Source organism: the organism of the source record quoted next, unplaced genomic scaffold, assembly GCF_019419815.1.
Source record: "Pyrus x bretschneideri cultivar Hongxiangsu unplaced genomic scaffold, Pyrus_bretschneideri_v1 Contig4, whole genome shotgun sequence".
NCBI lineage: Eukaryota > Viridiplantae > Streptophyta > Magnoliopsida > Rosales > Rosaceae > Pyrus > Pyrus x bretschneideri.
Genome location: NW_025999723.1, coordinates 3,283,213 through 3,309,142, shown reverse-complemented (window position 1 = coordinate 3,309,142; position 25,930 = coordinate 3,283,213). Strand labels below are relative to the sequence as shown.

At 38.6% G+C, this 25,930-nt stretch overlaps 3 protein-coding genes and 1 pseudogene across 3 annotated transcripts; 3 read left to right on the top strand and 1 right to left on the bottom strand.

The window, feature by feature from the left end:
- The first annotated feature begins 644 nt into the window (after window positions 1-644).
- LOC103938641 lies at window positions 645-2,221 on the top strand (annotated as a pseudogene).
- A 2,387-nt stretch (window positions 2,222-4,608) lies between these two features.
- LOC103936857 (disease resistance protein RPM1) lies at window positions 4,609-7,949 on the top strand. Its single transcript, XM_048565411.1, has one exon. It carries the CDS (start codon window positions 4,872-4,874, stop codon window positions 7,707-7,709), a length of 2,838 nt encoding a protein of 945 aa, XP_048421368.1. The 5' UTR covers window positions 4,609-4,871; the 3' UTR covers window positions 7,710-7,949.
- A 4,974-nt stretch (window positions 7,950-12,923) lies between these two features.
- On the top strand, window positions 12,924-16,995 carry LOC108866529. The gene is made up of 10 exons (XM_048565410.1): window positions 12,924-14,155; window positions 14,417-14,578; window positions 14,695-14,904; window positions 14,998-15,092; window positions 15,304-15,357; window positions 15,464-15,618; window positions 15,768-15,830; window positions 16,036-16,089; window positions 16,177-16,765; window positions 16,846-16,995. The coding sequence occupies exons 1-9, from the start codon at window positions 13,996-13,998 to the stop codon at window positions 16,178-16,180; spliced, it is 957 nt and encodes a 318-aa protein (XP_048421367.1). The 5' UTR covers window positions 12,924-13,995; the 3' UTR covers window positions 16,181-16,765; window positions 16,846-16,995.
- A 1,859-nt stretch (window positions 16,996-18,854) lies between these two features.
- Window positions 18,855-25,293, bottom strand: LOC103936869 (LRR receptor-like serine/threonine-protein kinase ERL1). Its single transcript, XM_048564988.1, has 27 exons — window positions 24,966-25,293; window positions 24,337-24,475; window positions 24,137-24,208; window positions 23,970-24,041; window positions 23,810-23,881; window positions 23,649-23,720; window positions 23,393-23,464; window positions 23,121-23,192; window positions 22,973-23,044; window positions 22,808-22,876; window positions 22,649-22,720; window positions 22,461-22,532; window positions 22,310-22,381; window positions 22,140-22,211; window positions 21,989-22,060; window positions 21,817-21,888; window positions 21,655-21,726; window positions 21,503-21,574; window positions 21,336-21,407; window positions 21,174-21,245; window positions 21,005-21,076; window positions 20,858-20,929; window positions 20,721-20,791; window positions 20,480-20,611; window positions 20,054-20,392; window positions 19,588-19,958; window positions 18,855-19,450 (listed from the first exon to the last, which is right to left on the bottom strand). Exons 1-27 carry the CDS (start codon window positions 25,069-25,071, stop codon window positions 19,103-19,105), a joined length of 2,943 nt encoding a protein of 980 aa, XP_048420945.1. The 5' UTR covers window positions 25,072-25,293; the 3' UTR covers window positions 18,855-19,102.
- Between the last annotated feature and the right edge of the window lie 637 nt (window positions 25,294-25,930).

Below are 25,930 nucleotides of genomic sequence, written 5' to 3'. Positions count from 1 at the left end.
CAAATAATAAATATCACTAAAAAATTTCTTCCACATAACATTGAATTATTAGGCATAACCAGTTAAAAAAAAAAAAAAAAAAAAAAAAAAACAACCTTTGTATAAAATTTGCTACTACTGTTGAGTATCCTAACCCAAACTTTTGCAAGATAAGTATGATCAAAGATAGCAATCATCCACATTACTAGATTCTCGTGATAAACAAAATAAAAGCAAAGCCACAGGAAAGCATCGAATAAGTTGCTAGCTGTAAAAAGGATCTTGGCGTTCTAGACCTTTAACCATGATGTACAGAAGCCCCTGTCTAAAGGTGATAAGAAAGGTTTCTGAACATTTCAATCTATCAATTTTCTCAAAGAATTAATTTGGCTGCTGAGCAGCCATCCCTACTTACAACTAATTCCGTGTGGAATTAAAATTTGGACATGTGTCCATACGAGATTGGATGTAAGTAGGAATGGCTGCCGAAATTTCAGCAGCCAAGTCTTGTTATTTTCTCAATCTGCTTCATTGTTTCTGATTTTCTTGATACCAAAGCCATCTGCTTCACAGCATTCAATTTGCTCCTGATTCTTGCTTCTTCTTCTAGTTTTCAGATTTCCTTTCTCTACCTTTGATTCCCAATTTTTTTTTTTTCCCGAGCAACTGTTTGCTCACCCAAACCAAACAAATAGCATATAGTTTGGGGTTGTTGGATGCTCATATTATATGGCAGAACAAATTGCATGCTTTGTGATCGACAAGTTAATTCAACTACTCATCACCACAGAAGCAAACCTTTCGAGAGACGTACGCAAAGAAGTTGGTTTCATCAAAGATGAGCTAGAGAGCATCCGATCATTCCTCAAGGACGCAGATGCTACGGCGGCTGCAGATGGAGAGACGACGAATGACAGTGTCAAAACTTGGGTCAACCAAGTAAGAGAAGCAGCTTTTTACATTGAAGATGTCATTGATGAATATTTGCTCCGCATCACACGGCACCATCAAGATCCTGGATTCATTCGTTTTTTCCATAAAATTATCTGGTTGGCTAAAAAAACGAGATCACAGGATGGGATAGTTTCGAAAGTTGACCGTATGAAAGAATTGGTTCGGGATATTCAGGAAAGAAGAAAAAGATATGAACTCAGTTCCATTGACCAGCAAGGTCAAGATAATGGCGAAAAGACTCTACCGTGGCATGACCCTCGAGTGGCTTCCCTTTTCATTGAGGAGGCTGAAGTGGTGGGGATTAAGTCCGCCAGAGCAAAGCTAACTAATTTGTTGGTTGGGGGAGCGCCGAGACGCGAAGTGATATCAGTGGTTGGCATGGGAGGACTTGGGAAGACCACTCTTGCCAAAAAAGTTTATGACAATCTGACGGTGCTGGACCAATTTGATTGCTACGCTTGGATTACGGTGTCCCAGACATACAAGGTGGAGGATCTTCTGAGGACAGTAGTCAAAATGTTCTGCAGTTCAAGGAACGAGAATTTCCCAGAGGGAATTGACACAATGAATGAGGAGTCCCTGATCAGAAAATCAAGAGAGTATTTGCAGCAAAAGAGGTATGTTGTTGTGTTTGATGATGTGTGGAAAGTAGATTTTTGGGAGGCTATAGAACATGCTTTACCGGATAATAAAGGCGGACGAATAATGATTACTACAAGGAGTCAAGATGTTGCCCATTTTTGCAAAAAGTCTTGTTTTGTTCATGTTCATCACTTGCAACCTCTGCCTCCAAACAAGCATGGGAATTGTTTTGTAGAAAGGCATTTCAGTTTGAATTGGAGGGAAAGTGCCCTCCAGAGTTAGAAGATATGTCACGGAAAATCGTTCGAAAGTGCGAAATTGTTCAGATTTACAAAGATGAGTACCTCCGCGAGCCAAATCAAGAAGATCTGAATCAGCTCCTTCGCAAAGCTGAATACCATGGGTTTCCGAGCATGATAGGGTCATTAGACTGCATGCATTGGGATTGGAAGCCTCAAGAATATGGGCGAAATTCTATCTTTAGAACATTGCATGCAAGCCTCAATCTTCAAGTTTACTAATTTCTCTTACTTCTCTCTAGTTGTTTATATTAATCTTATATGTAATTCATGTTGTGATTTTCTATAGCACACCCCTTTAAATATTGCTCCAACAGTGGAATGTCTTTGTTTATGTCATCTTGGAATTACCAGCCGTATGTCAGAATTTTTAATTTGATAATTTGAAAGGCTTCATGAATTATAAATTGGTGGTTGTTTTGTTGGTTACTTTTTAAAATTAGAGTTCAGTAGGTGTTGATGCAAAACCAGAGACAACCCCTTGGCTTTGTTAAAGGCGAAGCATGCAATTTACTAGTCAATCCCAGTTGGTGGCATCGGTTCTTTTGGAGTTCAGATCTGTGCCCAAGTTTTCCCTTAACACCTTTAGCAGGAAAATGCGGATAGGGTGGGCCGAGGAAACTTGAGCACATCAGATATGAACTCGTTAGTTTGGTCTAAATTGTTGACCTGATCTATTGCTACAACATCTCAGTTACCAGCTCAGCTTTTACGATCACATTGTTAATCATCTTTCTAGCTTGAATTCTCATTTCTCGCCGTAGGGATAAGAGCAAATTAATCCGCTCATATATCAGCCAAGTTCAGGGTATAAGCCAGCACTGATTAATTACTGCAATTGAATCAGAAATACGATTACTTGATGGATTACACAATTAAATTAATTGAGAGCTGGCTTAGAATTAGTCAATGGTTGTATCACATCACTTTCGAATTTCAATCAGCATGTATTATACAACATATATTAGCCAAAAGACAAATGTTGACATCTCCTTCCAATCTAGAAAGTCGTCTGCAACCTGATTGCCCTTGTAATGGAAAAGGAGTAAGACCAAGGGCAATTACCATGTAGACGTCAGCTTGGGCTTATTTTGCTTAGGCATTTGGACGGACTTTGCATGGCCCATGATTGCCCTTGCAAAATTGGACCGCTGAACGTGATTAAATGGGTTGAAGAACACGTTTGAGTCTTTGTCCTTACCTTTCACCATCCGATGGACATGCACTAAATTCAAGAAATTGTCGTAAAAAGAGGTGGAATAATCCCCATAACTAGTATTGTAATGTGGTGGGGTATAATTTTGGAATTACAAGCTGTATGTAAGAATTTTTGAACTGATGATTTGAAAGGCTTCACGAATCATGGTAGGCAACGACAAAATGGTGGTTGTTTTGTTACTTTTTAAAAGGAGACTTGGGGAGGTGTCTTAGGTGTGGATGCAAAACCAGAGACAACCCGTTGACTTTGTACAGGGCAAAGCATGCAATTTACTAATCAATCCCAGTTGGTGGCAATGGTTCCTTTGGAGAAATTTTTAGGTGTGCCGGGAACACCATGCCACGTGGTGTTCCCTCACACATAAAAATTCAAATTTTGAATATACTTCAATTTTTTATTTCAATAAATAAATAAATTTGAATTTTTATGTGTGAGGGAACACCACGTGGCATGGTGTTCCCAGCACACCCAAAAATTACTCGTTCCTTTGGAGTTCAAATCTGCGGTGCACAAGTTTCCTCTGCTCACCCACCTTCCGCGTACTTTTGCTGACAGTGTTATAGGACACTTGTCAGCAGAGGATGCAAGCAGATGAAACTTAAGCGCGGTAGATCTGAACTCATTAATTTGGCCTTACTTGTTGACCTGACCAATTGCTACAATATCGCAATTCCCAGCTCAATTATTACGAACACATTGCTAACCACCTTTCTAACTCGAATTCTCATTTCTTGCCGTATGGATAAGAGAAAATTAATCGGCTCATATATCAGCCAAATCCACGGTATAAACTGGGACTGATTAATTACTGAAATTGAATCAGAACAAGTCTGGAAAGTCTGCAATATGATTAATTGATGGATTACACAATTAAATTAATTGAGAACTGGCTTAGACTTTGTCAATGGTTTACACAAGTAAATTAATTGAATCAGAACATTTTATGTTGATTTTTTTATAAAGATAATAAGATAAAAAAAAATAAGAATGTAAAATATTGATGTAATTTAACTGTGACCGCACAAATAAAAAAAGATGAGAAGGATATTTTATGTTGATTTTTTTTATAAAGATAATAAGATAAAAAATAATAAGAATGTAAAATATTGACGTAATTTAACTGTGACCGCACAAATAAAAAAAGATGAGAATGATACTCAAACAAGAAGGCAAACAATCTACCTCTGTCTGAACATCTCTCAATCTGCTTCATTGTTTCTGAAACTTCACGTAGAAAATTAAATTGATGGACAAAATTTACAAATTAAATGATACATTTAAGTCATAATTTAATCATCAACTTCTATGTTTTTTTTTTTTTTTTTGTCAAACGATAAATTTTGTTAGATTAGCCACCAACGGGGTTTGAACCCATACCGTCATGCAAGGCTCAACACATTTCTACCATTATGATAAAAGGTTACTTGCCAACTTCTATGTCATTTAATTTATAAAATTTTACGTTCAAATTTAATCTTTCAAGGATTACCCATTTTTGAGGTGGAGTAAGATTCTCTTTCTTTTTATTATCTCTCTTTCCATCTTCTTCTAGTCAGGTCAACATCTTATTTTGCATTTTTTTTATATAAAGAAAAAGGTGTCTGAACATTTCAATCCATCAATTTTCTCAATCTGCTTCATTGTTTCTGATTTTCTTGATACCAAAGCCATCTGCTTCACAGCATTCAATTTGCTCCTAATTCTTGCTTCCTCTTCTAGTTTTCAGATTTCCTTTCTCTACCTTTGATTCCCAATATTTTTTTTTTCCCGAGCAACTGTTTGCTCACCCAAACCAAACAAATAGCATATAGTTTGGGGTTGTTGGATGCTCAGATTATATGGCAGAACAAATTGTATGCTTTGTGATCGACAAGTTATTTCAACTACTCATCACCACAGAAGCAAACCTTTCGAGAGACGTACGCAAAGAAGTTGGTTTCATCAAAGATGAGCTAGAGAGCATCCGATCATTCCTCAAGGACGCAGATGCTAAGGCGGCTGCAGATGGAGAGACGACGAATGACAGTGTCAAAACTTGGGTCAACCAAGTAAGAGAAGCAGCTTTTTACATTGAAGATGTCATTGATGAATATTTGCTCCGCATCACACGGCACCATCAAGATCCTGGATTCATTCGTTTTTTCCATAAAATTATCCGGTCGGCTAAAAAAATGAGATCACCGGATGCGATAGTTTCGAAAGTTGACTGTATGAAAGTATTGGTTCGTGATATTCAGGAAAGAAGAAAAAGATACGAACTCAGTTCCATTGACCAGCAAGGTCAAGATAATGGCGAAAAGACTCTTCTGCGGCATGACCCTCGAGTGGCTTCCCTTTTCATTGAGGAGGCTGAAGTGGTGGGGATTGAACCCGCCAGAGCAAAGCTAACTAATTTGTTGGTTGGAGGAGCGCCGAGACGCGAAGTGATATCAGTGGTTGGCATGGGAGGAATTGGGAAGACCACTCTTGCAAAAAAAGTTTATGACAATCAGGCAGTGCTGTACCAATTTGATTGCTACGCTTGGATTATGGTGTCCCAGACATACAAGGTGGAGGATCTTCTGAGGACGGTAATCAAAAGGTTATATAATTCAGGGAAGCAGAATTTGCCAAAGGGAATTGACACAATAGACAAGGAGTCCTTGATCAGAAAATCAAGAGAGTATTTGCAGGAAAAGAGGTATGTTGTTGTGTTTGATGATGTGTGGGAAGTAGATTTTTGGGGGGCTATAGAACATGCTTTACCGGATAATAAAGGCGGAAGAATAATGATTACTACAAGGAGTCAAGATGTTGCCGATTTTTGCAAAAAATCTTGTTTTGTTCATGTTCATCACTTGCAACCTCTGCCTCCGGAGAAGGCATGGGAATTGTTTTGTAGAAAGGCATTTCAGTTTGAATTGGAGGGAAAGTGCCCTCCAGAGTTAGAAGATATGTCACGGGAAATCGTTAAAAAGTGCGAGGGACTACCTTTGGCAATTGTTTGCATAGGTGGTCTGCTGTCAACGAAAGATAAAGTGGTGGATGAATGGCGGAAGTTATACAATAGCTTAAGTTCAGAGTTGGAAAGCAATCCCCATCTTACAAGCCTCACAAGAATCCTATCCCTCAGCTATCACCATCTACCATATTACCTCAAATCATGCGTCTTATACTTTGGCATCTTTCCAGAGGACTACTCAATTAGTTGTGTAAGATTGATTCGGTTGTGGATTGCTGAAGGGTTTGTAAAATTGCAGGAAGGCAAGACACTGGAAGAGGTTGGAGAGGAATACTTGACTGAGCTAATTCACAGAAGCTTGGTTCAAGTGTCAAAAGTTTACATGAATGGAAAAGCTCGAAGTTGTAGAGTTCATGATCTGTTGCGCGAAGTCCTCCTTAAAAAGGGTGGGGATTCAAGCTTCTGTCATGTCTTATCGAAAGACAAGTCAACTTTTAAACCAACAAATCGGCGTCTCTCAATCAACGTCAGTCCCTCTGAAGTCTTGGGAAGCATTACACAGTCTCATATTCGTTCTGTGTTTACTTTCAACCAAGAAGAATGGCCCGAGTCTTTCCTCAATACATTGAGGGGAAACTTTCAACTTCTGAAAGTTTTGGATTTCATGGACGCTCCAATCAATCAACTTCCGAAATATGTGGGGGATTTGTATCTCTTGACGTATTTAAGCCTGAGGAATACAAAGGTGGAGTTGCTTCCAGACTCCATAGGCAATCTGAAAAACTTAGAAACTCTGGATCTAAAACAGTCTTTGGTGTATGAAATACCAGCGAAGATCAATAAGCTTGTTAAGCTGCGGTTTCTTTTGGTCTACTATCGTAACTACAGCATGCGTTTTTGCTTGAATAGGGAAAGAGGAGTGAAGATACATGAAGGTATTGGATGCTTACAAGCTTTGCAAAAACTGTACCATGTGGAGGCGAATCATGGAGGGATCAAGCTAATCAAAGAATTGGGAAAGTTAAGGCAGCTGCGGAAGTTGGGCCTAAAAAAATTGAAACGTGAAGATGGAAGGGCTCTGTGTGCTTCTATTGAAAAGATGAATCGCCTTGAATCTCTAGATTTAAGTGCAATAAGTGAAGATGAAGTCCTTGATCTAGAATCCATTTCAACTCCACCAGAATTTATTCGGTCTCTGATCTTGAAGGGGCGTTTAGAGCAGTTGCCAAGTTGGATTTCAAATCTTCAACACCTCGTCAGATTGGTGATTCATTGGTCAAGGTTGAGAGATTCCCCATTGAAAGCCCTTCAAAATCTTCCTAATCTGTTGGAGCTTCGTTTGGGACAAATGGGATATGATGGCGTGCAGCTGCATTTTGAGGAAGGAGGATTTCAGAAACTTAGGGTGCTACTACTCAAGGAAATGCAGGGACTAAATTCACTGATCATAGACAATGGGGTTATGCCTCTTCTCCAAGAGTTTTACATTGGATCTTGCCCACAACTGAAGGAGGTGCCATCTGGCATCCACCACCTCCGAAATTTGAGAGGTCTTGCGTTTAATGACATGACGAAGGAGCTTGCACGACAAATGGATCCAAATAATGGCCCACATTATTGGATTGTTAAACATATACGACAAGTTTGTTTTTGTTACAATTCTGGCCCGAGATATGGCGATAATGAAGTCCACTACCTGTATGATTCCGATTTTTCGTCTTGGTCGAATGCCTGATTCCAACTTGATAAAAAAAAAATGGGAGTGTCTAAAGACTACAGGTTTATGGGCCGTTAAGATTGAATTGTTAGCTCTGCTGTCCTTGGTTCTTGTGTAGATTGACTGGGAGGGGCTCTTTCTTCTTCGCTTTTTTTTTTCTTTTGTGTGTCGTGCTTGGGTGTGGTCTTCTTAGCATTTTTCTTGTTATTTTTTTTGTGGTTGCAATAAATTGTTTTTAATTAAAAATTAAAATAACAAGATATAATGACCTCAAACATAGAATGCTCCAATGACATGATAAAATTTCATTAATTTTTTTATGAATGAATCAAGTTTTTATAAGATATAATTGACAACTATTTACCTCGTATCTTTGCTTTAAAAAGGAATAAAAACCCTTCATATTTTTGTCAGTTTTGTCCCTTGATCACCAATTCAATTAACTGAGAGAGATAATAAGATTGAAGAATATGATTTAGAAAATTAAATCATATATGTGAGTTTTTTCCCATCTCTACTCAAACAAAAGTATAGGTGTTCTATATTTTTGTTCAACATAACCTAAAGATCTATTTTTTTTTCTATTTTTTATTTTACCCATTCTTTACTGTCTTGTATTCTTGATATTAATTTGTAGGATTGTGGATTTTAGAAATTTTGTTAACCAAAGGGTAGATTGTGAATTTTAAAAATTTTAAGCGTTGAGCCTTCTCCTTTTGTATATACAGATTAATTCAGTTACATATATACAATATAGTTAATGTTTGTGTCATGATATGACACATTTGAAATACATAATATGCGTTCGTACATGTATACTCACATGCATATGTAGAAAAACAATTCTTTATGTTGGAAAATTTTATATACTTATTTACAAATGGAATTAAATTAAAAAAAAATTATCAAAATTTACAAAAAGAAATACAAACACAAAAACAATTCGGGAGCTCTGCTCTCTCTTCCTTCCCTCTCCCTCCCTAGCCTTTGTGTAACTGCAGGTTGAATAGGGCTTAGAGATTTGGGTGCTATCATATATACCATGTGGAAACAAATTACTGCGAAATCAAACTAATTAAAGCATTGGAAAATCTAAGGCAGCTACGAAAGTTAAGCCTGAAAAACTTGAAAATTGAATATGGACATGCTATATGTGCTCCGATTGAAAGTGAATCACCTTGAATCTCTAGAATTAAACACAATAAGTGAAGATGAAGTCCTTGACCTACAACAATTCATTTCAATTCAACCCGAATCTATTTCGGTTTTCTCCACTTGAAGGGGCCTCTAGAGAAGTTGCCAAGTTGGATTCGAAAGCTTCAATAACTCGTCAAGCTATGAATTTCTTTGGTCAAGGTTGATGGTGCCCCACTGAAAGCCCTTCAAAACCTTTCTAATTTGGTGGAGCTTGGGTTCTGATACAAGGCATATGATGGTGTGCAAGTGCATTTTGAGGGAGGCTTTAAGGAACTTGGGCGCTAAAACTCAAGGACTTAGGCCTGGTTTGGTACTGAAGTGATTCTGAAAAAAGCTGGGAGCTGTTTTTGTGTTTGGTAAACATTCAGCTTCAGCTTTTTTTCACAATTTTGGGTGAAAAAAAGCAAAAAAACAAGAAGCTGCAAAACCCAGCTTTGAAAAACCGACTTTTTTTCACATTTGTTTTATATTAAAGTTTACCAAACACTATAATACTGCTTTTTTTTCTTTTTCAAAAACACTTTTACAAAAAAGTATACCAAACACTCTGCTGTTTTATTTCACAGCCGCTTATTCTCACAGCACAGCAAAAACAACTTTTTTTCAAAGCACAGCAATACCAAACCAGCCCTTATTGCCTTGACTAAACTCATTGAGCATGGACAATAGGGCCACGCCTCTTCTCCGAGAGTTACAAATCGGGCCTTCCACTCAACTGATGCAGGTGCCCTCTGGCATCCAGTACCTCAGAAATCTAAGCTTTCTTAGATTTGTTGGCATGCAGAAAGACTTCCAACAAAATATGGACCAAATAATGGGCAGCATTATTGGATTGTTGAACATATGCAAGATGTTCTTTTTAGTTACAAGTTCAAACCAAGATGTGGCGTACATGATGTTTGTGAGGAGTTAATGTGAGCAAGCAACAATGATTGTTTCTCACAACCCAGGTAATCAATGCCTACGGTGACTAATTCTCACACTTGAACAAATTAAATGACGGGCCAAGAATTTAAAGATTAAAAATTAATACTCAAGTTTCAACACACTTGAAAAAGGGAACAAGCCGAAAATTGAAGGAAAGAAAAGGCCTTGCCAGCTGTACGTAAGACTTTTCTGTGTCGAAAGGCTTTGACCATGGAAGGCCTACCACGATACCATTAAAATTTAAGGTAATGCTTAGAAAATTAAATTTATCATTAAAATTTACAATGAAGTATGTTGATCAATATTTAAATTATAATTTTACCATTAATTTCTATGTTATTTAGTTTACAAAATTTTGTCTATAAATTTATACACCCTAGCATTACCTTTTTTTTAAGGCAGAGTAAGATTCTCTCCATTTCTAATCTCTCTCTTCTTTCATCTTATTCTGTTTAAACGGTTACCATTAAGTTACGTCAACATCTTATTTTGAATTTTTTTATATAAATAAAAAGATAAAAAAGAGGGTGAGGAGAGGAGGGAAGAGAATAATAATAGAAGAGAAGAGAATTCTACTCCTAAGGCCATCTCCAACCGAGGCCAGAGGGCTCGTTTTAGCCCTCTGGCCCTCCAAGAAATTAATATTTTAATGAACAGTATAGGACCAAATTTGTCTCCGTCTCCAACTGAGAGCCAAAGGGCCATAGGACTCGTTTTAGCCCTGTCCCAAAAAACCATCTCCAACCGAAGGTCATAGGGCCAAACATAATTTATTATTTAAAAACTACAACTTAAATTCAAATTCAACAGCTAAGTGACGTCAGCTAGCCATTGGTAGCTGACATCATGCTGATGTCAGCTAGCCGTTGGATTTGAATTTTTCTTTTGCTATAAATAGGGTGGATATTAGGCTATAATTTACACAACTTTGAATTCAATCTATTTCAATTCAATCTTTTTCAATTCAAGTTTGCAATGAATTCCAACTTTAGATCCTCTTCGGATTCCAACTAGGGATCCTCATCCAATTCCAAATTGGAAGCAAAATGGGCGCAAATGAGATGAGAAGATGAGGAGTCCGATTAAGAAGTTCAAGTAAGGCGCAACAAACAAAACAGAGCAGCAGCCATAGTTGTGGCCATGGTGTGTCAGCCAATTGAGGAACAACCTCAATGGGGTGGCTCTATTGCTGGTCAATCTTACAAACCACGAAACAAAGTGATGTCGCATGCCAATTTGATGAACAACTACTTCAACCCCAACTCAGTGTACACATAAGAGGATTTCAAATGTCGCTTCCGGATGAGGAGTCATGTCTTCAAGCGTTTACTTCGTGATGTCTAGCAGATCAATCCATACTTTCGACAGAAGCGGGATAGAGCAGGCCGCCCTGGTTTCTCACCTCATCAGAAGGTTACTGTTGCACTTCGAATGATGGCATATGGCTCCCCAGCTGATTCGATGCATGAAACTCATTATATGTCTGAGTCTACATACCTTGATACTCTTGAACAATTTCGTGACACAATTGTTCAGGTTTACAAAGATGAGTACCTCCGCGAGCCAAATCAAAAAGATCTGAATCGGCTCCTTCGCAAAGTTGAAGACCGTGGGTTTCCGGGCATGATAAGGTCATTAGACTGCATGCATTGGGATTGGAAGAACTGTCACACCGGATGGCAATAAGGCTTTAGCGGAAGGTCGAGAAAGCCAATTGTTGTGTTAGAGGTGGTTGCCTCATATGACACATGGATCTGGCATGCTTTCTTTGGAGTCCCTGGATCCCAAAATGACATTACAGTTCTTGGGCGTTCACCCCTCTTAAATAACTTGACAGAAGGTAAAACACCTCAACTTGACTACTACATCAACAACCATCAATACAATATGGGGTATTACTTAGCAGATGGCATCTACCTAAAGTGGGCGACACTTGTCTAAGCAATTCCAAACCTTAGGAATGACGCAGAAAAGTTGTTTACCTTACGCCAAGAGGCATATCGGAAAGATGTTGAGAAAGCTTTCAGTATTCTACAAGCACGATGGAAGATCATTAGCGAATTGGCAAAAGGGTGGAGTCGAGAAAATTTGGACTCCATCATGATGTCTTGCATCATATTACACAATATGATAGTGGAGGATGAGCGAGATGGGTATATTGATGGAGAGTCCGTTGACGACCACGAAGATCCAAATAGGTCAAGAAGGGCTCGTGCAAAAATATATGATGAGCCTAATTTGCCTTTCAATCTAAGAACTGGTAGTATCTCTATAAGTGAGTACATATACGGGGAGTAAATATGTTGATGTGACGTTGGGCGCGCTGCTGACTTCTTGATCTCAAGACTGCGGCCGAGGAAGGAACACGTTTTAACCTTCAGGTTCTAGAGCCTGAAGATAAGGCTGCTAATTCTAGGAAGTTCAATTTCAAATTCAGCTTTCAATGTGCCGAATGTAGTAACCTAGTAACACCTCCATTCGCGGAGAAGGCTGATGAGATGACCTCTACCAACAAAGACTCGGAAATCCTTACCGAGACTTGGATAAATAACCAGTTGATCTCGAAACAGTATTGTTTATCCAAACTAAAAGTGTTCCTCGGTCGGCTAATTCTACGGCTCCAGTGTTGTCTATCCAAACTGAGAATGTGTTGGCGAGAAGAAAGGGAAAAAAGAAAAAATCTCAGAGTTGTTGAGAAACTTAGCGTAGAGAAATTTATGTGTTGATTTGAAAGGGACCTTTTACGATGTGCGCCACTTTGTATTTATAGGGTGGAATATCTGCTTGGCACGACCTGATGGTGTTTGTAAAGTCCAATCAGCAATCCAACAACAGAGAACATCACCGTATATTCAAACTTTATAACAAGTTCTGCGCACGATATCTCACTGCCGTCCACTTTCACCAATTCTTATCTCTTCAAAACCCATCTACTCACATCACGTCACCATTCCAATTATCTTTTGGTAATCATTAGATATCACCATTACCGAGATAACCTGCATGCATGGTTCGGTTCTGAGCAAATTCGGTCGTTATCTACCTTTGCCATCTTTATCACCATTTCCAACTGCTAATTATCTTATTCATGAAATGCATGGAAAATAGTCTCTTAACCCGCCACGTTAGCTTTCAAACCAATCATCATGTAAGTGTAACAATTCGAACTGAAATTGATCTCCTTTGCTTCCAAAAATATATTTCATAATTACTACGAAAATCTAATAGTAATATCTAGAAAAATATGAAATCCAACGGTCTAGAACCCGCTCATCTAACGCTCTCGATTGCTCAGGATGATATTGTAAAATCAGGTCCAAACAGATATATTTGGAATACATAATATGTGTTTGTACATGTATCATTGCATGCAAATGTAGAAAAATAGTTCTTCATGGTTGTTAAATTTGATATATTTGTCTACAAATGGAATTAAAATTCAAAAAAAAAAAAAAATCAAAATTTCTTATTGGCTTATCAGGCTTGAAAATTACAAAAACGTGAGGTTCTTATGTCATTTGGTCTGAATATTCTAGAATTAACTGGCTCATAGTATCAAAATTCAACCCCCAAAGGTTTAGATGCATCCTATGAGTCTATACCCTTAAAACTCCCATTTAGTTGGGCACAACGAACGAATATGTAAGGTGAGGGACCACAAAACAAGTGTTTGGGGGTAATGGAATGGAGCCCACCATTTCAAAATTCTGGGCGGACGGAACATTTCTCTCAACCTTGGGCGCGAAGAAAAGTCCTCCTCCTTCTCTGTCTTCGTCGTCTTTCCTTTTGTTGCTGCGTTTGCCCTCTTAAAACCAATCCGAAATTATCGCCCAAAACAAATATCCAATCTTCCATTTCTTCTTCTTCACGTATCAGAAATTTCAATTAGGGTTTCACTTTAACCTTAATCAAAACTTCTACATACATATATACATTTACACATACATTTATATATAATCTCTCTCTCTCTCTCTCTGTGTTTCGGAATTTTGATTTCCCGGGAAAGTTTGAATCCCGGTCGTTTCTTCGAAAGTCCCCGAAAGCTTTTCAAGAACGCGAGAATCAGCAATGGAGTAAAACATTCCAGAATATTATGACATAAATTACTTTTAAACTTCGCTGGCTCATTTGCCTGAAAGCTGGTTCAGAGGGAGGGGGAGAGAGAGAGATGGACGAAGAAATGGTGGAGTTTGTTAGGGAGGCTTTCGAGGGGGGAGAAATTGACATGGACTATGAATTCGATGCGCCCAGGTTCTACGATTTCACTCGGCCGAAGACTGGTCGGGAGGCCGAGGAGGCGGAGGAATGGTTCCTGTCAGCAGGAGGTTATCAGCCCTCGCGTAAGCGTTTTCAGAAACATTGGTTTGCTCTTCTCCTTGTCATGTCCCAAAACAACGAATTTTTTTATCATTTTCTATGATTACCACATCAATTGATGATCGATTCTGCTAATTCATTTCAATATCTATATGTTTAGTTCATGCATCTGAACTATATTACATTGTTTACGTGAACAAATTAGAGATTAAGAGAATTATAATTATTTGTAATTTGTTAACTTAACCACTAACTCTGTTTTTTCTTCGGTTAATTGTACCTTGTTTTGAATCCCTTAGCTTTCCTTGAAAAATTGTTGAATTTGCAAAAACGGATTCATCCGGAACCTGTAAAAAACTCCACCGAACCAAAAGACGTTGAAGAAGTTGACTCAAATAATTGCATGGAAGCGGAGGTCTCTGTAGTAGTAGACGATAATATTAGAGGTACATTTTCATTTTTTACTACTGTGTACTTCTGCATCATTTTCTCATTTCTTATTAAACTTTCGACGTGATAATATTATTTCTGTTTTCTAAATCGGCTTCGCATGAATAAGCAGATGAAGTTGTTTTTACTGTCATGTTTTATGGTGTTTCAACACGATTAGAACTCCCTAATCACATGGCTCTAGACACTCCAAGCGCTAAACCAAAGTCCCCGGGCAAGTCACCACCTCTATCAAGGAGTTCAACGTTAATGAAACCCACGGCAAGTCAGCTGGCCGAGCAAAATCACCGCCGAGAAATTCACTCCAACCGGTTATTAAGGACGTGCTAATTTTTTGTCTCGGATGATGTATCTTTGGTTCTAATTGTTTGGTGTTTTCTCTAACTTGTGCCTTTTTCTGACTCTTGATTACACGGAGTGGCGAAAAAGCTCAGGAAACTTGATGAGAAATCACAGAATTCTCCGCCACCTACGAAAAGACACAAGTTGGAGGCTGGCTATGTACGCAAGGTGCACTTGAACATTTTTTCATTTGATAGTTTTTGCATCTCTTATCTGTTTGATCTTTATTGAATCGCGTACTTTATTATGTTCGGTATGAAGTTGTTACACTCAAGTCCAATAGCGTATTTAAACCACCCAGTTGTGATTAACGAAGTTCAATAGTTTATGAATCTTTCATAACAATTTCTGAAGGGCTCTTTATGCATTTGTGAAGTAGGTTGCTGAACAACTCAAGCATCAACATCTCTGGTTACACAAGGTGTCGAAAAAGGTAACATACATTTTACGAAAACAAGGTTATGTGCTTTTGATCGTGAAAATAGCATTTTATTTTCTTTCGAAATAAGAAAAAAATAGTTTTTTGTGGTGTCGTGCAGGTCGGAGCTGATGCTGCCAGACCTAAAGTTACCATCCGAAGGAACCAAATTTGGAAACAGCAAATAGAGCACAAAGACCTCTTGCATGATTTTGGTAAAATATTTTGTTTGGTGTATGAAGGTCTACCTAATGAGCATATAACACTGATTTTCAGGTATAAGGTTAATGCCAAACCAGGAGAACAATCAAAAGCAAGTTCATACTCCTTTTAACACTCGAATTGAATTGTTCATTACCCTTTTGAACTCGTTCTAATTTATACGATTTTGTGATCTTTAGTTTCTTTGATATTTTGGTCTGCAGATTCTCAGGGCTCCTCCATGGCCTAGCCCTAAAAAACTCACAATTCCAGCAACAGAGTTTCAGGTAATCATAGAACATTGCACTGTATTTCCTTGGACCGTCTTTGCAAAGGAGAGAAACCTCGGCAAATCTGCCCTGGTTAGGCAGCGTGATTCAGATGAGACCACAATACATAATACTTAACAACAAGGCCCAGCCACTCCTACTGAAGTTTTCTCTTAGCGATAACAAATGCACCTCATAACGTTCTTAATTTGATTGTCATCAGATGTTTCGCCTTCGGACATCAGCGCGAGTTATGCAAAAGACATACTATCACCATGTAACCCTCTGAAACTTGTCCGATTATTTGAATTTGAACTTATTAATTTTTGTCAACTCTTACGACGAAATAATATTGTCACTGCAGGTAACAAATGGACCTAATTCTAGTTATTTATCAGAAAATGAAACTACAGAGATCGAAGGGTAACTATCTCTGCCTTTTAGCTTGTCAAATGAATCCCATCTTGTGTAATTTCTGTGTAGTTTTACCTTGCAGTCATGGAATTTTTCCATCTTCAAATTTGATTTTTACTTTTAAGGTTAATAATTTCAATAGTTAAAAAAACAAAAAAAAAAAAAGCAGATCACAAGCCAACTAGACTTCCCGCTTTACGAAGGTCGAGGGAACGTCTATCATATGCGGCCTTACCCTTGCCTTGCAAAGAGGTTGTTTCCATAACTCCAACCTATGACATTTCGCTCGCAAATTATAATATTTCTTTTGCGTTAAGACTCGCCCTCAATAATTCCAATAATAAACCCTTGAAAATCAAGAATCAAATTACTTTCGATTTTCGTTCTATGTAAGTAAACATGTCACCGGATGAGAATCGTTGCAGCTATGTAAAAGTTTTGATATTAATGTTTTGCACGGGCCAAACTCTGTGTATGCCTTAAAGCAGTAGAAAAGTGGAATGGTTTACAAATTCGTAGCTTGCTCTCTTAAAAATAAGGTAAATCTAACTCTTTAACTTTTTTTTTAAAAAAAAAATTATGTGCATAATCTTAACGCCATGATTTAAATTGTATGCAGGAATTAAAGTTTGCAATCGACAAGAGATGCCGAAAGGAGCCGCCAACAGATTTATTTAGTAAGGTAGGAGCAATATCTAAGTTCGCTAATTTTACGTAAAAACTTACATGTAATTTGAACATCAAAATGAAGGTATTTCAAACAAAATATTTGATGTTATGTGAGTAAAAGTAAAACACTTGATGAAGCACGATAGGCATGGAATATCACCACCTGACATCTTATTACAAGTTTCTCTTGTTGTTTTAAATTTATTCAAGTTTTCAATTTTTAACTCCTCAATATCTTATCTTTTGACATTTTCCAGCTCTCCCTTGAATCCGAAGGACAGCATAATACAAAACCTCAGTCAAAAAAGCCTTTGCCTGCTAAGATTAATCACTAATCTATCTTCGTAAACGTGATTAATGAAACGCCGAAGAGACCAAGCTCCGAATTTGTTAGATTAATACAAGATTGATTGCTTCCACTAATTGAAATAAGGCCACAAAAGTGAACAGACCAAAGCTCCTTTCAGCAAGATCATGAGGTAAATTATAAGTTTATATCATTTAGTATTTTGAGGACGATCTTTAGCGCAACAAAAAAGTTGCTCCGTAACAAAAAGTCGCAAGTTCGAGTCGTGGAAACAGCCTTTTTGTAAAACAAGGGTAAGATTGTGTACGATAGACGTTCTCCTCCTGACCCTCGCAAAGCAGAAAGCCTTGTTGGGTTGGGTCGCTCTTTTTATATCATCTAGTATTTTCTTTGTGGCTTATTAATTTTGTTGACGAAGTAATCTAACTAAATTGAATTCTTTTTTATACATAGGGCTCGTAGTCTCGTAGCATTTATATGGTTACCAAACGAGCTTCAAGTTGATGAAAATGATAGATGTCACGAAAGAAAAATCGGTGGTTAAGTGGGAAGCAGATAGATCATTGTTTGAGTAAAAGGAGTGGATTCCTCGATTAGAAAACAGCCGGTGGAAATCTAGATGTTAGCATGATTTCAAAGCTGGTTAACTTATATGTGGTGCTACAGTTCGAAATGAACCTACAATTTGACTTTTGTATTGGAAATTATGAAACGAGAAAAAGGAAAAACAAGAAATTTGAATACCTACAAATCTCAATGCACGCGATAGAGCCTGGAGGGCATGAACATGGGCTATGCAGTGCAAAAACTAGCGTACCAATTTTTGCACTCTCGGTTTAGTTTTAGGTCTTTCAAACTAAAAATTTTATATCATTTATTAACCCACGATCTTAAATTGAAAGTTTCAAATTCGTTACCCGAATAATCTTTCTTTGTCATGTTTGAGCCCCTCGTTGCTCGAACTCCTCAAATCAGCTATGTTATAAGGAGTTGATCTTTTCCGGATCTCTGTGTCTGGAATCGACGGATTAGGAATTCCGTACTCATTTTAAATCATGCGGCTCTCATTAACCCATTCTACTAATCCACCGCACACAAGTTAAGGGTCTGCATCTCTCTCTTCAACTGCCCAAATCTACTAATCTTTGGGCTCTGAATAAAAAGATTCGAAGAGGTTTCAGGTCATGTGAGTTATAATGAGAGCCATATAAAATAGGACGCTAAGAAGGCATTTCAAATTGATCATACAATGCCAAATGCCATATGAACATAAAGCACATAATGCATAATAAGTTTAGAACACCATCTGTTCCATGTAAGTGTCTCTTCTCTCTTAATCTAGCGAAGATTTTGCCAATGGTAGCGTATATTTGAAGGAGATCAAGTTTGCCCCTCGTCTATAACTTAGTTAGGGTACAATAACCGAGAACACTGCCTGTTACCTTGGAAAACCCGACAACTAGCCTCTCGGATATACATTAATTTGATGTTTTTTCTACTTCAGAAATCATAAATTCTCTCGTGAACCCGTTCTCAGAAAGCAAATGCCTTTTCAGACATTCATCCCGAATCTTTGTGGATACTTTTCACTTTTCACTTTCACCACGGTAAAAAGTAGAGCGTAAACAAACAACCAGAGAGGGATCAGGACATAATCCGACAAGTAGCATTTCTTCAACAAAATATATGTAAGTTACAAAAACTAGTTCTTTCTTCTTACTTTTCAATCCCTGCTTATACGACGTCGTTCCAAAAGATGTGTCATAACACTTGATGATTACATATATTTCGTCTACTGCTATTGGTACTAGCAGATGAACCAAAACTGGGATTTTCCTTCTCAATCTTATATTGTAATTTCAGCTGTTTTAAAAGCAAAGAGCTAATCTGAAGCTTTCATTCAAAGCGTGTTCTTGGATATGACTTCACCGAAGCGGACAAACCACTGAGCGTTGGATGAATGGCTCTCTTGCTGCTGCGGTTTTGGCTTCTGTGGTTCCTTGTCAGCCACAAACTTGGCGTAATCAATGCCCTTCGGAATGGAACCATGTTTTGTGGCTGTTGCAGGAAGGAGGGAGACCAGAACCCTTGCAACCTCGTGCATGGTTGGTCTTTCAGTAGGGTTTCGCTTGGTGCACAGGAGGGCGAGTTGGAAGGTCTTCCTGACATGAGATAAATCCATGCAAGTAACCGAAACCTCCGGGTCGACAGACTCCATTACAGTATTGGTATCAGCCTTGGACAGTATCTGAGATAAACAGATCTCAAAATTTAATGCAAGCTCAAGAAAATGATACTGAATAAATAAAGTTCGTATCATGTAGCAAAATATTACGTCGGGCAGAGAGTTCTTTACGAAGCCTGAAGTTACATCTAGAAACGTACCAGTTGATGCAAGTTTGAATCCTGTTCCACAGCCTTTTTCCCGGTCAGTAGCTCAAGAAGCACAACCCCAAAGCTATACACGTCAGACTTTTCGGTGACACGGGAGGTTCGGGCATATTCTGGATCAATGTAGCCAATTGTTCCAAGAACATAAGTTGATGCATGAGTCTGTGCAGTTGGGATGAATTTTGCAACTCCAAAATCAGATAGATGAGCCACAAAATTCTCGTCCAGCAATATGTTTGAGGATTTAACATCCCTGTGAATGATTCGGGGGTTGCAATCATGGTGAAGATAAGCAAGTCCCTGTGCTGCACCAACCGCTATTTTCAACCGCGTTTCCCAGTCAAGTTTAACCTTCTTTGATGGTCCTGTCATGAATATTGGAAACACAGTAAGTATATGAGTTCAATGGCATTCTTTCCGAAAAAATAATAAAACTTTGACAGTTGAGAGGAGGGCTAACCGTGAAGCAGATCCCAGAGAGATCCGTTCTCCATATAGTCATAGAAAAGTAGATTTCCATGGGGAGACAGTGAATAGCCATGCAGACTGACAAGATTTCTATGCTTGATTCTGCCAACGGTTTCAAGTTCAGTCTCAAACTCCCGCATGTCATTAGGATACCGAGTGTAGAGTCGCTTAATTGCCATGGGTCGAGAATTCTTTAGCATACACTTGTACACTGTACTAGAAGCACCATAACCTATAATATACTTCTCATTTAGATTCTCAGTAATTCTCATTATATCGTCAAAGGTGTGTACAGCCATATCCATGTGAAGGATTACAAGTTTAGGAGGACCTGGAAAGAAAAACGGATCTTCATAAGGCAGTACATCAATAATACCAAAACCAAGATAAATTAAAAATTAAAAAGGGGAGTAAATACCTTGCCCACACTTGCCAGAACCCATCGTTAAATCCTTTGGTTGGTTAGATTTGTAAACTGCAACTATTACCATGGACAACAATGTGATGAAGCCTAATGCCATACAAACGACGGCTGTTCTGGAGAATAGAGCTGCAAGTATGAATGTGAAGGATCCTTTGTTAAATTTGGACTAGATATAGGAGGTCAAATACCAGAGTTCCATAGCGCAGAAAAATGAGACAACAGTCTAAACTTTTACCCCTGGATTTTGTGGCAGGACTACATATCGATCCCAACCAGTTGCCGCACAACAATGGGTTTCCAGTAAAGCTGAAACAGACATCTTGAATCAGCACTAGCAAATATAGAAAACAGCAACTTTGTTTCCTTGCTTACCTGTCTGGCAAAAATCGTGAAAAGTTCCTCATAGGAGGTACAACGCCTGATAGATTGTTGTATGAGAAATTCCTGAAACATGGATGAAACAGCATTAAGAAATGCACAAGAATGAATATGAAAAAAGATTCAAGAAACAAAACTCACAGGGTGGCAAGACTGAAACAGTTGGTTAGCTGATCAGGTATTGTTCCATTCAAGAAGTTGTTATTGAGTATCCTATTGAAATTCAAACACAAACAGATTCAGCACGATGAATTACGTAGAGCATAAAAACTGAGACATGGCTTGATGAAGAAGTGGGTAGGGAGCTTACAGCGCTGCAAGGTTCTGCAACTGCCCCAATTCTCCTGGGATGCTCCCAGAAAGATAGTTGAATGACATATCACTGTTAAGCACTCCAATAAAGGCACAAAAAAATTAGAAAGGCATGAGTTTCTTCAACAAAAACTACAACAGAGTCCTATTAAAAGCTTACATAGTTTGAACACTCCTGAGGTTCCCAAATTCTGCTGGCAGAGAACCATTAAGATGATTACCACTCAAATTCCTGCGAGTAACGATATGTACAAAGAGTCAGGTTACACACAAAGTGAATCTATATTGCAAGAACGTACAAACGTAGACGTACAAACGTAGACATACAAGGTCAGAAGGTGCTCAAGATCACCAACCGAAGCTGGAACAGGGCCAGAAAAGTTATTGCTAGACAGATCCCTGAAAAGATTGGTAATACAATGTCACTTAAATCTGAATTAACAGCTTTAAGGCAAAACTAATGGCACCTATGAACCCACAATGTGTCCAGATTGATGATGCGTCCCAACTCAATAGCTATTCTCCCACTAAAATAGTTCCTTGACAAATTCCTGAAGGTTCAATCAATTGATTTTATCAATATACAATTAAGATCGTCTGAAGCACAAGCAATAAACAAAGTTCAAAACAGAAAAACTCACAGATAAGTCAAACTCTGCAGATTTCGGAATGTCAGAGGGATGGACCCAGTCAAGCGGTTTCCATGCACATTGCTTAAATAAAAACAACATTCAGCCTCAAGAAATTTAATCAATATCATACAGTTACACATACCATTAAACTCAGGTGGTAGTCATGTATAAGATATCATACAATTGATTCAAGGCGGTGCAGGAGCTGATATCATGTGGAATGGGACCTTCCAGAACATTGTTGGCAAGATTCCTGACCCAGAACATTTAAGTAAGTAACAATAACACTAGGAACATGAAGGACCGAAAATTCTAGAACAATAGATACTCACAACTCGAACAATTGTTCCAGCTTCCCAAGCTCAGCAGGAATTCTCCCGACCAGTTTGTTGTCATTCAATTGCCTGCACAAGATAATTTGACAAGTAAATTAAGACATGGAGAGTAACACATAGCATCTATGGGTTTGTAATTCTGTATCATATCATAGTAGGCATCTCACAAGTAGCTTAGTTTTGACATATTCCCGAGTTCGGGTGGAATTGACCCAGTCAACTTGTTGCCATGCAGGTATCTGCAACAAAAAAGAAATATGTCAAGACACAATTATGAAACACTGAAGGTGACATTATCACTCAAAGCCAAGAGCTTACAATTTCCCAGTGTAGGATAAATTGCCAAATATTGGTGGGATTGGCCCTACCAGTTCGTTCTCACTCAAATCCCTGGAAGACAGACAAAATTAAAGTAAAAAATGAACCTCAGTAACATGCAAGCAAACAGCAAACTACTTCAAAATTCTACTGGAACAGATTCTCACAAGATTAAACAAGGCACTTACAGGACAGCAAGAGCCTGCATTAGACCAATCACCTCAGGGATTTTTCCCGTCAGTCTATTCCCTTGAAGGGACCTAACAAAATCCACCATAACATTTTAGTATTTTACCAAACTGGACTCTAGAATAACTACACTAACAGTCGAAAGCAATAAAACTTACAGCGTAGCCACTTGCAAAAACCCAATGTTGTATGGAATTTCCCCTGTGATCTGATTATACGATACATCCCTATCACAGCCACCCATAACATATTATGAGAATCAAATCCAAAAGCTTCTTTTTTATTAGGGTGGCAGGAATTTAAACTCCAAAACAAAAACTTACAGGATCTCAAAACTTGTGCAATTTCCAATGCTGTCTGGGATCGTGCCAGTCAGATTATTGCCTCTAGCATCACTGTTAAGTAGATCAAGAAAAACTATCAAGGAGAAAGCTCTAAGAGTAGTTGAATCCATGATGTATGAATACTTACAAGTACCACAAGCCAGTTAATTGACACATATCAGGTGACAGTGATCCAGTTAATGAGTTTCCGCGCAATCCACTGTAAAGCCAATTTTTAACAAAGTTAATCATAAACTCGTAGGCCTCTTACACAAATACAATATACCCTTCCCACAACGGAACACATTTATGGACACAACTGATAGTATATCAACCGATACTACCAGAAAAGAAATTACAATGATACATTCAAAACTTGATAAATAAGATGCTTGTTTCCAATATGGTCAAGGTACTTACAGGTACTGCAATACTTCATTCCAATATATTAGCCTTGGAATCTCACCACTAAGCTCGTTCTGAGCAAGATCACTTCAAAAATCAAACCATCAAAAAACCAACAAACTGTTAGTGCAAATTCTGCCAATACCAATAGCTGTAAGTAGTATCCAAAAGTTACACAACATAAATTTAAGAAACTGAATACTTCCATGTACCTTACAAACATATCATGCCTTAAAACTTAATTCACAGTACAGATAAATAAGGAACTCACATAGTTTTAAGGTTCGGAATTTGCGTGAGAGTCGTAGGGATGGGACCAGTCAGCTGATTGTTCTTCAAATTTCTGTATACACAAACAGATTATTAGTTCGTAGGGAAAATAAAGAATCAGGGAGGAATGCTTACTGGCATTCAATGATTAAAGCCACTTACAAAAGCTCCAGCTTCTTGAGCTTCGACACGGAGAATGGTATGTCTCCATACAAAAGATTGTCAGACAAATCCCTACGTTGCAATATAAGAGATTAGCAAAAGCTAAACGAACAACAAAAAGCTAAAAAGACCATAGGTAATAGCCAAGGAAAGAACTTACAAATGTATGAGAGAAGCGCAGTTGCCAATCTCATCGGGGATTTGACCGGTCAGCTTATTCCCTTGCAAGTCTCTATCAATAACAAACACAAAATCCATCCATCAAAATCTCTTCAACAATATAGCAGTAAGAAATTACAACGGAACAAATAAAGAGATGAGGATCACATGGAGTCCAAGTTCCCCAAGTCTCCGATGGCTGGCGAAATCTCTCCGCCGAGGTTGAGATTAGACAGATTCCTTCAAACATGAAAAAACCAAGGAACCCCGTTAACATTAAGCATGAGCTAAGCAGAGTTAGGGACCATTATTAAGAGTGTTCATGAAGAACCGGAACAGGTTTAGAGAGGAGGATAGAGAAAACTCACAAGGAGGCCACAGAGAGGCTGACATTGTCGCAGAAAACCCCACGCCAAGAACAGAAATCTCCGTCATGGGCATCGTTCCAGTCGAGCAACACGTTAGCGACGTTGCTGAACGACGCCTTAATTGACATCAACGCCTTTCCTGTGAACCCCCATTTTAATATTCCAGAGAATTAAATAACGCCATTAAATAATACCCAGCAACATTAAAAAATGAAATAATGATTTCAAAGTAAACAGTTAAAAAAATGATGTCTCTTCACATCCCCGGAATGTCCGAAAGAGCCTCTTTTTCGAGATTGATTGGGCTTGGCGTTTCGCTGCTGAGAAAATGTGGGACTGGTTTTCCTTTGCTTTCTCAGCAGCCAAACGAGTAGCCAAGGAAGAAACTTTAACTACAATGCAAAAGGGAAGTTTACAAAAATGGAAAGCAGAACCCAAAAAACCCAGGCGGAGGGAGAGCCTATCGGACATCGGCTTTTGGCTATTGAAAAAAAATGTGGTTTCGTTTCCCCAAGTTCTCTAGGCAAACAAACGAGAAGCCAAGGAAGAAACTTTGGGCTACAATAGAGTGAGTGTCTAAAAATGGAAACCCAAAACTCAGAAAACCCCAACAATAGAGAGAGAAACACCTTCGTCGTTGAGTGGGGAGCCGAGAGGAAAGAGAACCGCCATTAAAGCTAACCCAAAGCAGAAGACGAGCTCCGTCTTCTTCCTCCATAAAACCCTTCTCTCCATTAATCTCCACAAAGCTTCGCAATTTCGCAGAACCTAAGTCGCGGAAAGAGACGTTGGAGAAGAAGGAAGAGAAAACGAGAGTAAAATGCTAAAACCAGAAGAGGGTGGATGAGCTAAGCCCTCTCTGTTCTTCACACACATAATACCACTATCAGAAAGAGAGAGAACGACAGAGTGAGGAGAGAGAGCAGACGTTTGGCGTGAAGTGTAAGGCAGACTGAGGCCCGAGTGTTATGAAGAGAGAGAATTGAATTCTTCAGAGACTCTCTCTCTCCCCTCCTCTCTCTCTCTCTCTCTCTGAGAATAGTGAAAGAGATGTTTGTAAACGGCGGTGAAGCGACGTTAGTGAAGGGACGTTCACTCAGACTGTCATAAACTGCAAAGCAAACGGCGCCGGCCGTCATCTCGTACCTTTCGTTTTCCAAAGCCCATGCAATTTTCGCCACCTAGAAAAGTACCACTGTTTCGATTTATTGCTCCCATTTATTAATTTACCAGTCTACCCCTTCTGCATCTCCGTCTTACTGTCTCAATCACTGCAAATGGCGCGTGGGCCGAGTCGGGGAAGACCGAGTCATGGTTCGGTCTTCCGGTTTGGTTAAGCAGAAAAAGAGCGGAGAAAGACTGATTTGCCACTGTCATGTTTCTTATGCTTCCGAGGATTTTTGTCTTTTTGTCTTTGCTCGTCTCTTGTCCCATAAAGTAAAATCATATCAAATCAAAGAAGAAATGGATCTGTTTTCTTCTAAAAGTGTTTGGTTGGATGGAAAATCCAAATCCTTTTTTTGGTTGTGTGGGATTCTTTTTCCTTTTTCCGTGCAACAAAACCAGCTTCACAGTTGAAACAATGACACAATTC